Source organism: Mastigoproctus giganteus, chromosome 1 (assembly GCF_048544385.1).
Source record: "Mastigoproctus giganteus isolate SK-2022 chromosome 1, ASM4854438v1, whole genome shotgun sequence".
Lineage (NCBI taxonomy): Eukaryota > Metazoa > Arthropoda > Arachnida > Uropygi > Thelyphonidae > Mastigoproctus > Mastigoproctus giganteus.
In genome coordinates, this window is record NC_143575.1 from 35,698,533 (window position 1) to 35,711,478 (window position 12,946).

General features: G+C 33.6%; 1 protein-coding gene across 1 annotated transcript in view; it reads right to left on the reverse strand.

Annotated features, from left to right (window-relative positions):
* Positions 1-5,928: 5,928 nt before the first annotated feature.
* Positions 5,929-12,946, reverse strand: part of Ptpmeg (protein tyrosine phosphatase Meg) — a 526,004-nt gene continuing 518,986 nt past the window's right edge. The window contains exon 27 of the mRNA XM_090379497.1: positions 5,929-6,561. Coding sequence (XP_090235623.1) covers positions 6,524-6,561 — 38 coding nt within the window. The 3' untranslated portion in view covers positions 5,929-6,523. The remainder of the gene's footprint in view (positions 6,562-12,946) is intronic.

Genomic DNA, 12,946 nt, shown 5'->3' on the forward strand with positions numbered 1-12,946 from the left:
TAAATTCTGAATTAGCAAATGAGTAATGCATCATGGTCACTGCAACCCTTTTCAGGTTACCACTATATCTACGCATCACTGAACGAATTAATGGTGTGCCCAGCTATCAACAGAAAACTGAACCCAAAGACGTCAAAAGATAAGATCCATTCCAGAGGAATCAGGGAGTTAGGTTGATCAGAGTCAACACCAAATAACATGCACAGAAAATTTAAAGCAGGGTTGGGAACAATTTTCCCCTGCCATTGGGTTATGTTATTTTAAGACAAGATGATGGTGCATCACCAGGAACTGATCTACTTCAGTATGTGTATTGATAGTGTTAACAGAGTTGTTAACACAGCATCACAACTTGACAATTGGTGGATAGCACTACATTATGGTGGTACTGCATTTACCAGATATTTCAGCTGGCCTGTTGTGGAGACAAAAGTCATTCGACTGATGAAAAAAAACATGTAAAATAATGCTTTAGAAAAAAAAAAAACCAACTTGGAAATTTTAATATTTTATTTTATTGCTATATATTTCTCATGCTGTATATTTTTATATTACAGATTTGTCTACAGTATACTGGTTTATTTTGATCATGGTCAGTTGTAAAATGTAATACCATTTTAGTGACTTTGTACCAAACAAGTCTTTTCTTAACCCTCTGAAGGGTATATACTATTCAGTATTTTTGGGAAAAAGACAAAAAATATTTTAAAATAGCGCACTTTATGATGCATTTTATTCTTTATTCTGATACTAATACTATATTGGATAATAATAACAAATGCTATCTTTAGTAACAGTAGTCTTGTTATTATTATAAACAATTACATAATATATATATATATATATATATATTAAATGTTACAGTGGATGAAAAAAGGTTTTCAGTTGATGAAATAGTTTCAGTTAATGAAAGGTTAATAAGTGAGGTATGACAGATGCACCTAAAAGTGCAAAGCAACATTAAAGGATGCAAGAGTATATATGAGTTTGTATTAATATATTAAATAAAGTATGCATAAATGGATGTGAAAATTACACAGAGTGCCAGAAACTAGAAGGGTGAGGATAGTAGAAAAGGAAGTGTAGTAGGATATATGAGAATGTGAAAGAAGGTTAATATCCTAAACGTTATGATGAATTAAGAAAATTATGGGCTGAATGACATAGCCAATAGGGTGGACTGTAAAGTAAAATTAGTACAGTAAAATACATATAAAATAAAAATAAAAAGTGGTACAGCTGTCATCAGATGTGGGGTGAGACATATTTGGATAATGGTCAAATATAGGTAAGGCAAATGTGCAGAATCTGATGTTGGCTGAAGCAAATATTGATACATGGACATGATCAAGTAATTTCATCAGAGGATTACACCTGACAATGTATCAGGAACTGCGTTTCTGTACTTGTCCATAGTTTACATTTCTTCGCTGTTGTTGTTGTTTTTGGTTTTTAGGAGCATTAGCAACTAAGGCCATATTGCTCCGGTATATGCGGTGGTCATTCCCTGACCTTTCCGCATCCTCTGTATTTGGTGGTAACGGGCTCGAACCCAGGTCTAATCAAGAAGCGTGTGCTACGCACTGCTGCTCCTTCCCACCTGGCTACGGAGGCATCCACATTTCTTCACAGCTCACCATTAAGTCTGTTATTGGTGCTTCATCATGTAGATATATTACTAATGTGATTAAGGTTTATGTGCATTCATCTACTCTACTAAACATGTGTGCTTCATTTTCTCACCTTTTCCCTTCAGCTACGTATATTTTTCCCACCAGCTTATTTCTGCTATGCATTACTTGAAAACTCCAGGTATTGTTCACTTTCTTATTATACTTTTAATTTCTTTTTTGGTTCATTTCTCGGCATGTTTTGATTTACATATTTTTACGCCTGTCTTTTCCTTACAATACAAGCATTTAGTATTAGCTCCCTTTGATACTAATGCTTACAAAGCCAGAGCCCTTACTATAAGGTTAGGCTTCACAACCCCAGCTAACTTAGTGTTATTTAATAACTTTTTCTTTGTTTTTTTATCTTTCTACTTTCTATTTCTACCATTCTTCCTGTTCGCAAAACTATTAGTGTATACGAGGGTGATACAAATGTTCCTACTATCCTACTTCTATTGCTATTTTTCGTCTTTATTTATTTAAATACTCCTTTTCCCCTTCCCGATCCTCAATTTAATACCTCACCCCATACCATGTGCTTGTTCCAAATTACTGAATTCCAATCTCCACAAAATTACAACTTTTAAATCTTACACAAAACACTACATATTTATATTAATCATATCTTATTCTAACTTGATCCTTGTTTTTAACCTTAATAAATGACACTGCGTTGGGACTACACTGTCCATACTGTATTAGAAAGTGCTAATTACATTTTTGTTGCTTTTTGGCCTTTCACCTTTCTTCTACTACTATGGGCAAGTACAGAAACGCAGTTCCTGATACATGGTCAGGTGTAGTCCCCTGATGAAATTACCTGATCATGTATCAATATTTGCTTCAGCTGACATCAGATTCTGCACATTTGCCTTACATTCGGCCATTATCCAAATATGTTTCCCCTTACATCTAATGACAGCTGTACCACTTTTTATTTGTATTTTACTGTACTTATTTTGCTTTACAGTTCACCCACCTTCTATTGGGCTATGTAATTCAGCCCATAATTTTCTTAATTCAAAATAACTTTTAGGATATTAACATTCTTTCACCTTCTCATATATCCTACTACACTTCCTTTTCTACTTTCCTCACCCTTCTAGTTTCTGTCACACACACACACACACACACACACACACACACACACACACACACACACACACACACACACACACACACACACACACACACACACACACACACACACACAATTTCTTCCCAGTTACCCTACTTTCAACAGAACGATGCAGAGCAAGCAAGATATATCAGAATCAAAACTAAAACTCTAAGGGAAAACTGACAAACAATATATTTTATACACAAATATAGAGCTGTAAAGGATTTTTTTATGGCCATACCTCACCAATTAAATAAAAATAGCCTAATCAGAAAAAAACACCAGTAAAATGTATTTCACTTATGGTACTCACCTTGGTTCTGTTCAAAATAGAGCAAGGCAGATTAAAATCCTAAAAGCATTTAAAAGAAGTGATGGAATGAAATTGATTAGAATAAAATAAATGATGTGGAAACTTAATATGGAAGTGTGAGGTTATTTGGAGAAAACAGCTATTATTTCCGTCTTTATTTAACTTACTGGAAAAGAATTAACTTTATGTTCTACATTTTTAATAGTATCAGAAATTAGTTGTAAACATTTGTTTATAGAACATACATTATGCTGAAGCTGACTTCTTTATTCAAATCTCTGATGTTGAAGGTGTAAAGGAAAGCAGCTTATAACTGGGTGTATAAAAACCAACTTTAACTCTGAATTCGTGGTGTGAAGGGAAATGCAAATATATACATGTGTGAGTATATTTTCTAAGAATGTATTTACCTACATAAGTAGATTTTCACTAGGAGCAATATTTTGAGCACAAAAATTTTCAGTAAACCTACTCATGCAGGTAAATACTTGATTTCCATTAATATCATGAATTCAAAGTTAAAAAGTTCCATCTGTAGTAGTCTTTAATATCTGATATCAAGGACAACTAATTTTTAATACCATTAAAAAAAGTAGAATGTAAAGTGAATTTGTGTCAATACAATTCATTCAGCTTAAATAAAAACAAAAATAATAGTTGTTTCAATGTAACCTCGCTTTTTGCATGTTTTCAAAAAAGTGTGAGGTGAACCAGTTTGCGCATAATTTAAAAGGTGTTTCACAACACAAACATAACATTTACATTTTTTTTCATATAGTGGCATAGGCTTCATGATAAAAAAAACAAATACAGGGGGAAGAGTGTGGGATACTGCAGGTACATCTTATATTCACATATGGAATAACACTGTACATTACTAGTTGTCAAGAAGGCTGTAAATACAAATACATTTGAAGTGTATCCACAAATTACAAAAGCATATTACCTTCACACAATAGCCTTTCTTTGGATTATTAACAGGAGTTAAGTATGTATCATAATTTTTGTCGCTCACATAGTATAAAATGAAGCACAATTTATACTAAAACTTCACTCAGCTAATAAACTAGAAACACGAACCTCTAGCCTTCAAAACACTTCAACGGAATCATTTTTAACTGCTTAATTCTAGCATGCCCATTGAAATTCCTACTGCATGGCACCTTGACGATGTAAAATCCCCCTGCAAAGACTAGGCATACAAGATTACTAAAAATCATCTCTAACATGTGATCAATGGTGAATCAAGGTTATATATGCACATTCATTTGGGGATTTCTCTATTTTATTTTATTTTTCACTTGATTTAAATTCAATTAGGATTTTAATTTACCTTGCTCTGTGTCGAATGGATTGAACGTAAATAGTATAAACAAACAAGCATTTTACAAAAGGTTTATAAATGCTGAAGCAGATCAAAACTGAAGATCACACTGGAGAATTACTAAAATTAAAACTATTGTACCTCTAACATATTTTAATTTATAAGTTTTTTTTTATATTTTTGTTGTTAAAATACTACAATGCATCCACTAGATAGTTAATGACAGGAGATAGACCAGGCCTACTATTACTACTGTTGTATTGTATTACTAACAGGTTCTTCATTTAAGAGAACCATAGATATAAAAATTAGGACAATTAGAAAATTTAATTAAAGAATTAAAAAAAAAAAAATAAATAATGAAACCTTAATCCAACAGATACATTCTGGTATCTATTACAATAAAAATGTCACAGGCATGACTCGGTAGATTGAGTGTAATATTTGGGCTCCAGAGAACTATGTTCCAAATAAGACCAAAATAAATAGGTTACTACCGTGATGACAAAGTAGGTGGGGGACTAAATGTTGCAACTGGAATGAAAAAGTCTATGTAGTAAACCTAGTAGGAACAGAAACAGTAGGAGCAAATTGGCAAAATAATGATAAGTGATAAAACTGATGAACAAAATTTATAAATCATGTAAGAGTCACTATTTTCACCAGCATCCAATTTAAAAACATAACAGTGCAATTTGTAAAGTTTTTATATGGGACTAATATGGAACAATCTGATTTTTCAAATTTTTTAGGAGATACTGAAGAAGCTAAACAGGGTGTACAATATAAGTGGTCTTTTCCTATTAATAAATCATGAACCTGAAAATGAGTAATGCATAAGGAAGTCTCCAAAGTATAACTGTATGTGTGAGAGAGAGATGGCACAGTATAACAACAACAGTAATACAAACTCATCACGCCCATTTAACTCTCAGGTATTAACAATACATGACTATTTTGCAACTATCAAAAGTTCAACCCGAGCCATTAATTTACTACAGTTAATAACCATTTAGTGAAAACTGAGTTTTCCATTCTTAGATTAAAAGCATTAAATAAGACAGTTGTAACAGTCAATTCTAAATACAGTGTTGACAAACCTTGCAATAATTAATCTAAAACGTTTTTTATTATTATTTTTTTTTTTTGTTAGACATTCTAACCATTATTACTCCTGAAAAATAAAGCTATACTGGGGAAATTAAAGCACGGCTTTTAAGCATATATTAATTGTAAAAATCTAATGTTCTTTGAACATATATATACGTGTGTGTGTGTGCACTCAACCCTAAACATGCCACCCTCAAACATGAGAACTCCACATACACTGTACATGGAACAATTCCTGGTACCAAAGTACTAAGAGGTATCTACAAATAGTTATTTACAAGATGCACATGTTCTACAAAAATAAACCATTGTAATTATTTACTTTGAGACACCAACCACCAAGGAGGGAGTTTTTTTTTTTTTTTTACTTTTTCTCTTTGGAGGGAGGTGTGGATGACATGGCTAACTACAGTGAACTATTGACAGCACCAGCTAGGCAGTGTTATAAATTTAAACACCAGCTGCTATTGTCTCTGTGACCCTTTCTAGATCCTTTTAACAATAAACAAATGTGGATCAATCAACCAAGTTCTTTCAATGTGTTATTTTTAAGGTGTGAGGACAGTAATCAATTTTATTTCATTCCAATTTAAGCATTTCCTGTAAATCTTGTGCTATTCAACATTATCTTATTTTGTCTCTCAACAATGTATGCTCATGTGTGCACATGGATATAATTTGCATGCATGCATGCACACACACAAACACACAATCTATAGCCTAATCCAAAAATCTTTCAAAAGCAGCCATATGTAAGTTTACAAATAACAATTTCCAAATCATATTGGAAGGCTTTATAATGCGGCTTGATTGGACTATAATGCTCTGGCTCCTTTATTTCCCTTTCCATGTAGCAAACAGCAGTAACTGCACGGCATGGACATGCAGCTGATAGCCTGATTTTGGACAACATACATCACGTAGCACTCATCACTAGGCAGTGGCTGGCTAATATCTCACTGTTGTTTCCAAGGGGCTAGTCTTCACCTCTGGTATTCAGCCAATGGCTTTACTATACCCTCTAAAATAAACAAAATAGGAAACAAAATTAACAGCACTTCTTTATACTATAATTTATTTTTAAAATATACTTTTTATTTGCAAGTCAATGGTTTCAGTCAAATATAATTCATTTTTTAATTATTATAAATAAATAGCAGGACTTACATCAATTTTTATTATGCAGGCTATGGAAAAAAAAAAAAAAAAAAAAAAACCCTCACAAAATTGCAGTAACCCATCAATACTGAGCTTGTGGAGCATTACACTAAAATCAAATGGCACTTTCTCCATTCCTGTTGGTGATTAGGCACTCCATCATTGTGGCACTTGACAACACAGTGACAAATATATGTACATTCATAAATTTGGAGATCATGTGGGAGTCATTTACTTTTTTCTCCCCCCCATTACCATTTTTACTCAAAAATCATTTCAGTCACCCATGAATAATTCTCAGTGCTAATTTTTGGTCATGGTTTCTCCATTAAAAATTCAAGAAATCTCGAATGAACAGGTTGAAAATAACCCTCAAAATTTATTTTATATATGACCTTGCATGACAAATAATGGGCTCAAAGGCATATTAAGCATAGTGTATGTATATTTAACTAAAGAAGAAATAAAACACTTCTTCCTGTAAAAGTTGTGAATATTTTATTATTTCTTGTACAAAATATACAGATTCCCATCTGACATTTTATGAATATCAAAAACATAGTGTCTCCCTATTATAAGGGATCCAGAACTTGAATATAGTGACATTAACAAATGCAAATACAAAATGAGAATTAATTCAAGGAGCTACAAGGCTTTACATCAACAAAATGGCACTGTTCAAAGTTAAGGACAAAATGGAGATTTTAGACAAACTGATGAGCTTAGTAGTAGAGGAAAAAATATTCATAGGATGACTGTAAATACTCAGGTATCACAGAATCCTACAGCAAGTATAAATTAACTTGTTCAGGAGATCAGACATGCTAAGGAAAATTATATGAAGTCTTTGGCAAAGAGTTGTAAGCAAAATGGCATAGCATTCTTCTTTGCTATTTTTCTTTCAGTTCTTAGCCAAATTTTGATTGCTCTTGGAGGAAAGCCTGAATTTTTCCCTCAAGGACTGCGGGGGGGGGGGGGGCAATTTTCAAAAAAAATACATGACAAGCATCATCATCATAGGTTGACGTCCCATCTGGGGTTGGTGTTCAGCATCTGTTGTAAACATCATGAAAATATTGATCCACAGTTTTGCCTGTCCATTCCTTCAAATTATCCAGCCACGATATTCGTCTTCCTTTTACCATTAATTATTCCACTTAGAATGATTTGTGGCACTGTATATTCCTCTTGATGTCTCATAATGTGACCAAAAAAAGAAGTTTTTCGATTCTTGATTAGAGACAGCAAGTTCCTTTCTCTGCTGAATGATCTCAGCACGTCCAAATTTGTAACTTTAGCTGTCCATGGAATATGTAATATTCTTCTGTACATGTACATCTCAAAGCCTCCAATTTCTTAATTCTTTTATTTTATTTTTCTACGAAAACCCCAAACGCGAGAGGTATTAGAAACTATAATACTTAGTACAGTGCATGGGTGGAAAGGAGATATTTGTTGACATTAGACTTGAACTTCTGTAGACTGTAATTTTCAGGAAATATGTATGAATGAATTCCAGGAAATGGCAGATGAATGAATAAATGAGGAAGTTGAAAAGTTGGTTCTGTGAGTTTGGAGCTGGACAGTAACTGGATGTTGGCGGTATGTGTTCGGACTGTTTTGAAAGACACAGCGGGAATTATAGAAGCCAATTCATAAGAACACTGCCTTGGAAGTATCTGAAGAAAAGGCATGCAGCAGAAACAGAACGTCTATGTGACAGAGAGTGGAGAGACTCTGTTGGAGATGAGTCATTAATTAAACTAACTGCCCTCTTCTGAATGGAATCTAGACGCCTGAGAGAGGTTTTGGGGACACCACCCTAGATGTGTGAACAATATTCCATGGGCAGTCGGATTTGTGATTTGTACAGAGTGAACAGCTGTTTGGAAGAAAAGTAATGCCGAGAGTAAAAGAGAAAACCAAGTTTTTTAGATGCAGAGGAAGAAATATTTGTAATGTGCTTGTGCCAAGACAGATTAGAAGTCAGGGTAATCCCCAAAAGAGATATATCATGTTACCTAGAAATCAGTGTCACCAAAGATAAGCATAGGAGCAGAAGAATCCTTTTTGCGAGGTATAAGACAAGACTGAGTTTTAGAAGAATTGAAATCAACTAAGTTTTCTTTGCCCCACTGGAGAATTACCTGGAGATCGGCATTTAAAGAATTGGTAGCAGATTTTCGAGAAGTTGAAGCTGATTGAGCAGGGCAAAGTTTCTCAAATTGGAAAGTGGAATGCAATGTGCTATCATTGGCAAAACTATGGATGGGATTTCCAGTCAATGGAAGAAGGTCATTAATATACAAGAGGAAAAGAGTGGGGGAAAGAACTGAACCTTGAGGGACACCAGCTTTAGTGGTTTAGAAGACAAAGCCATCTACTATCACCCTTAGTGAGTGTTCAGAGAGAAAACTGGATAAACAATTACAAAAAACATTTGGCAAACCATAAGATGGAAGCTTGTTTTGAAGACATATATGCCAAACACAATCAAAAACCTTTGAGATGTCAAGAGCAACTGCTTGTGTTTCACTGAACTTTTCCATTGAATTTGTCCATAAATGGGTAATATAAGCCAGAAAATCACCAGTGGATCGACACTGACAGAATCTATACTGGTGATCGTTGATCAGACAGAAGCTTTATAGATAGTTTAAGAGTTGGCAGTTAATTGATTTCTCTCTTATTTTAGAAAGAATAGAAGTAATTGCAATGGGATGATAATTGGATGGGAGGGATTTGTTACCCTTTTTAGGAACTGGTTGGATATAAGCAAATTTCCAAGTGGAAGGAAAAACACCTTTGGAATAAGAAAGTGAAAAAAAAAGGAGGCAAAGAACAGGAGTAAGTTCAGAAGCGCAGGTTTTGAGAACAAGCAGAGAAATACCATCAGGACCTGGAGCTTTCTTAGCATCAAGGTTTGTTAAAAGCCTTCTGACATCCTTTTGATGGAAGACCACAGGAGGTATTGAATGGAGTGTGCTGGGAGGTGATTTACCAAGATCAGTAATACATGAGTTGGAAGAAAAATGGGATGCTAGCAGGTCAGCTTTTCTCCTTGGCTGAAATGACAATAGAACTATCTGGTTTTGAAAGAGGCGGGAGCAGAGATGGGCAAGAGTCGCGGCCAAAACTTTGGCAAGAGACCAGAATGCTCTGCTACCATTAGGGCAAGAAGCAAGTTTTCTACTCCTAGCCTGTCCAAAATCTATTTTGGACTGATTAATAACTGCTTTACCATTGTTGCGAGCTCTGTTTTAGGCAGAAAATGAAACTGAAAAATTGGAAACAAGCCAATTACGATATGAAACATTTTTCTCTTGAACAGCTTTAGTACATTTATTGTAAATCCAAAGTTTCGGTAAAGGACGAGATTTTAATGTGGAGTGTGTAATAAAGGATTCCATTTCTACAAGAATAATTTCACTGACATGATATGAGCAAACACTGACAACAGAAGTTTTGAAACAGTAATCCGACCAAAGAAAAGAAATCTCACAGGTCATCCCATTTTGCATTCTTGTAATGCCAAAAAACACGAGGTTGGAAATAGCCATGAGATAAAGGCTCCATTGGAGAAGAGACAATCACCAAGTTGTGATCTGAAGTGCCTAAAGGACACTTCAACTGTGTACTTAGAAGGGTTGTTTGTGAGAAAAGGATCAAGGGAGTTGGCTGTATGGTTAGGATTGTCTGGTATTCTAGTAGGTAAATGAACAATCTGTGCAAGGTCATTAGTAATTGCAAAAACCTCAGCATCTCAACCAGCTGGATCTGCGTGACTAGAAAATGGAAGCCAGCTGGAGTTGTGAACATTAAAATCACCAAGGAAAATTACCTCACTGTTAGGAAAGTTGGATTGGAGAAAGTCGAGTCGCAAAGGCAGGAAGTCAAGTTGCAAAGACAGGAATCCCCCTCCCAGATAAAAAAAAATGTGTGATAATGTGAAAAAAATGTGAGAAATTTTGTTTTTAATAAAAGATTTTTTTCCCCATTTTTATTTTCAAAATGTAGAATTAACAAAAACAGAATACAGTTCTTAAATTTGAACAACAAAATTTATGCAATAAATATGAAAACTATTTTTTATTAATATATTTAGTCATTTAACAGAGATTTGTTATTTTTAATTTTATTCTTAAAATCTGTGCAGTTTAAGTCCCTCAAATTAAAAACACAGGTAATAATTGCATTAACTGTACTTATCTCTAACCTATTACGCTCACCAGTCCATTGTATTTCCATTAAAGAAAATATATTTGCTCACAGCTGGCGTTGTGACCTGGAATTGCAAATAAATATGAACATAATCTAATAAACTCGCTCTTTTGTTCAAGGTATTCTATTTTTTTAAGTAATGCTGTCCATTTTTCAACACAACTCAATGTATTCCATTCTTTATTATTTTCAATTCCCTTTATGGCAATTTTTTTTAAAACTCCAAACTGATCATATAATAAATTTTCATCAAACTTAATTTCAATTTTTTCAAATAATTCCAGACAATTTGCTATATCCTCCCATTTCGGAATGTTTTTCATTAGCATCCAGTTTAAGATCTGGAATTGTTCTATGGGTTTCGACCAATTTTCTAAATAATTTTTAGCCGTCAAATAAAAATCTATGATTTTGTTTTTAATCTTATGAACTTTTTGGTTTTCTATATCACACTGAATAATTTTTCTAGCCTCAAATGGCAGAAGTTGATCAGATATTCTATTATCTAACATCTCAATCGTTTCTTCAACAATAATTTTAACCTCTAAAATAGTTATGTTTGCTTTTTCAATTTTTAGTATCTGGTTATTGAAGAAACTGAGAAAGCTGTGGGCAGTCCATAAATATGCTTCTCCCAATGGATGATTAAAAAATTTCTCAAAAAAATGGGAGGCTTTTCCTCAGATAAAAAAGATTTTAAACCTTCGAAAATTTTTAAAATGCGTTCAATGGCAGGAAATAATGACAACTAGCGAGTTTTAGAGTGAGAGAGTAATTTTTATACTCTATATCAATGGTAGCACAAAATTCCTTTAAACATTCTGTTCGAACAGTATAAGTATGAAAAGTAAGAAAATATTTTTATAACTACCAATTCCACTTCAACAGCTAGTCTTCCTGCTCCTAACTGAGCAGAATTATGAAATATGTGCGCTATACATCCGATATCTTTGATATTGGAATTAACTAAATTTTGGAGTTGAGAAAATACGTTGCATTGGCCTCTTCTGTTAATTCCTCCAAAATTAACATTCGTATTGTCAGCTTCGAACGCAATACACTTTTCTTTGGGGATATTATTTTCCTTCAGAGAAGTAAGGATGTAGTTGGCAATAGTTTCTGATGTCTTATCGGATAAACAATTCATTTTAAGAAGCTTAACTCACATACTATTTTTCTCGTTGAAATAATGCAATAACAATGGAAATACTTTCTCCGATTTATGGTTGCTTGCACTGATGGAAATTCCAAAGAATTCAGTACTACTGATATCTTTTAAAACTTCGTTAAGTGAATAAGGAGTCAGTATATTCTTTATTAGTGCAACTGTTTTCATTCATGTACTAGAAAAATTTTGTGCGATTTTTGAGTCATCAAAAAGTTGACCAAAAAAGCTTGAGAAGCAATCAGCACTTCTAAACAACTGATGATGTTTAATTAAATGATATGCCATCTTAAGTTCAGTGATGGCAACTTGTCATGTTCATTTGAATTTTCTTTGACAAAGAAGTGTTCCAATTTAGATGACGATGCAGTTGCTTGAAATTTCATTGCGTGTTTTTTCGAATTAATGTGATCTTTGATATCACATCTCCCACCATGATTTATGTTGATAAAACATGAGCACACTCTGCATTCAGCCTCATTTTGTGTCTTCCTTTTTTTTTTTTTATAAAACTTCATTCTTTCTGGAAGTCCTCTTTGAAAACACATTTACATTTAGGCAATTTTTTTTTTATTATGCAGCTTAAACTAATTTATAAAACTTACACAAAAACTCACTTATCTTTATCTATAAACTGATTGAGCCACATGCACTGAAAATAAAGGAAGAAAACACACGTCTGAACATCCAAATCACTGAACTCAAACTAAAAGTTGTGTGAAATGAAACTGAACACATAACATCGCACGTGCATACACGAGAAACGAAGGCCTGTTAATCAATGCTAAACACCACCTCCTCGATTATATGGATTAAGTTTTTTGACCATTATAAATTTTATAGTGAGGTGGCCACAAACTGG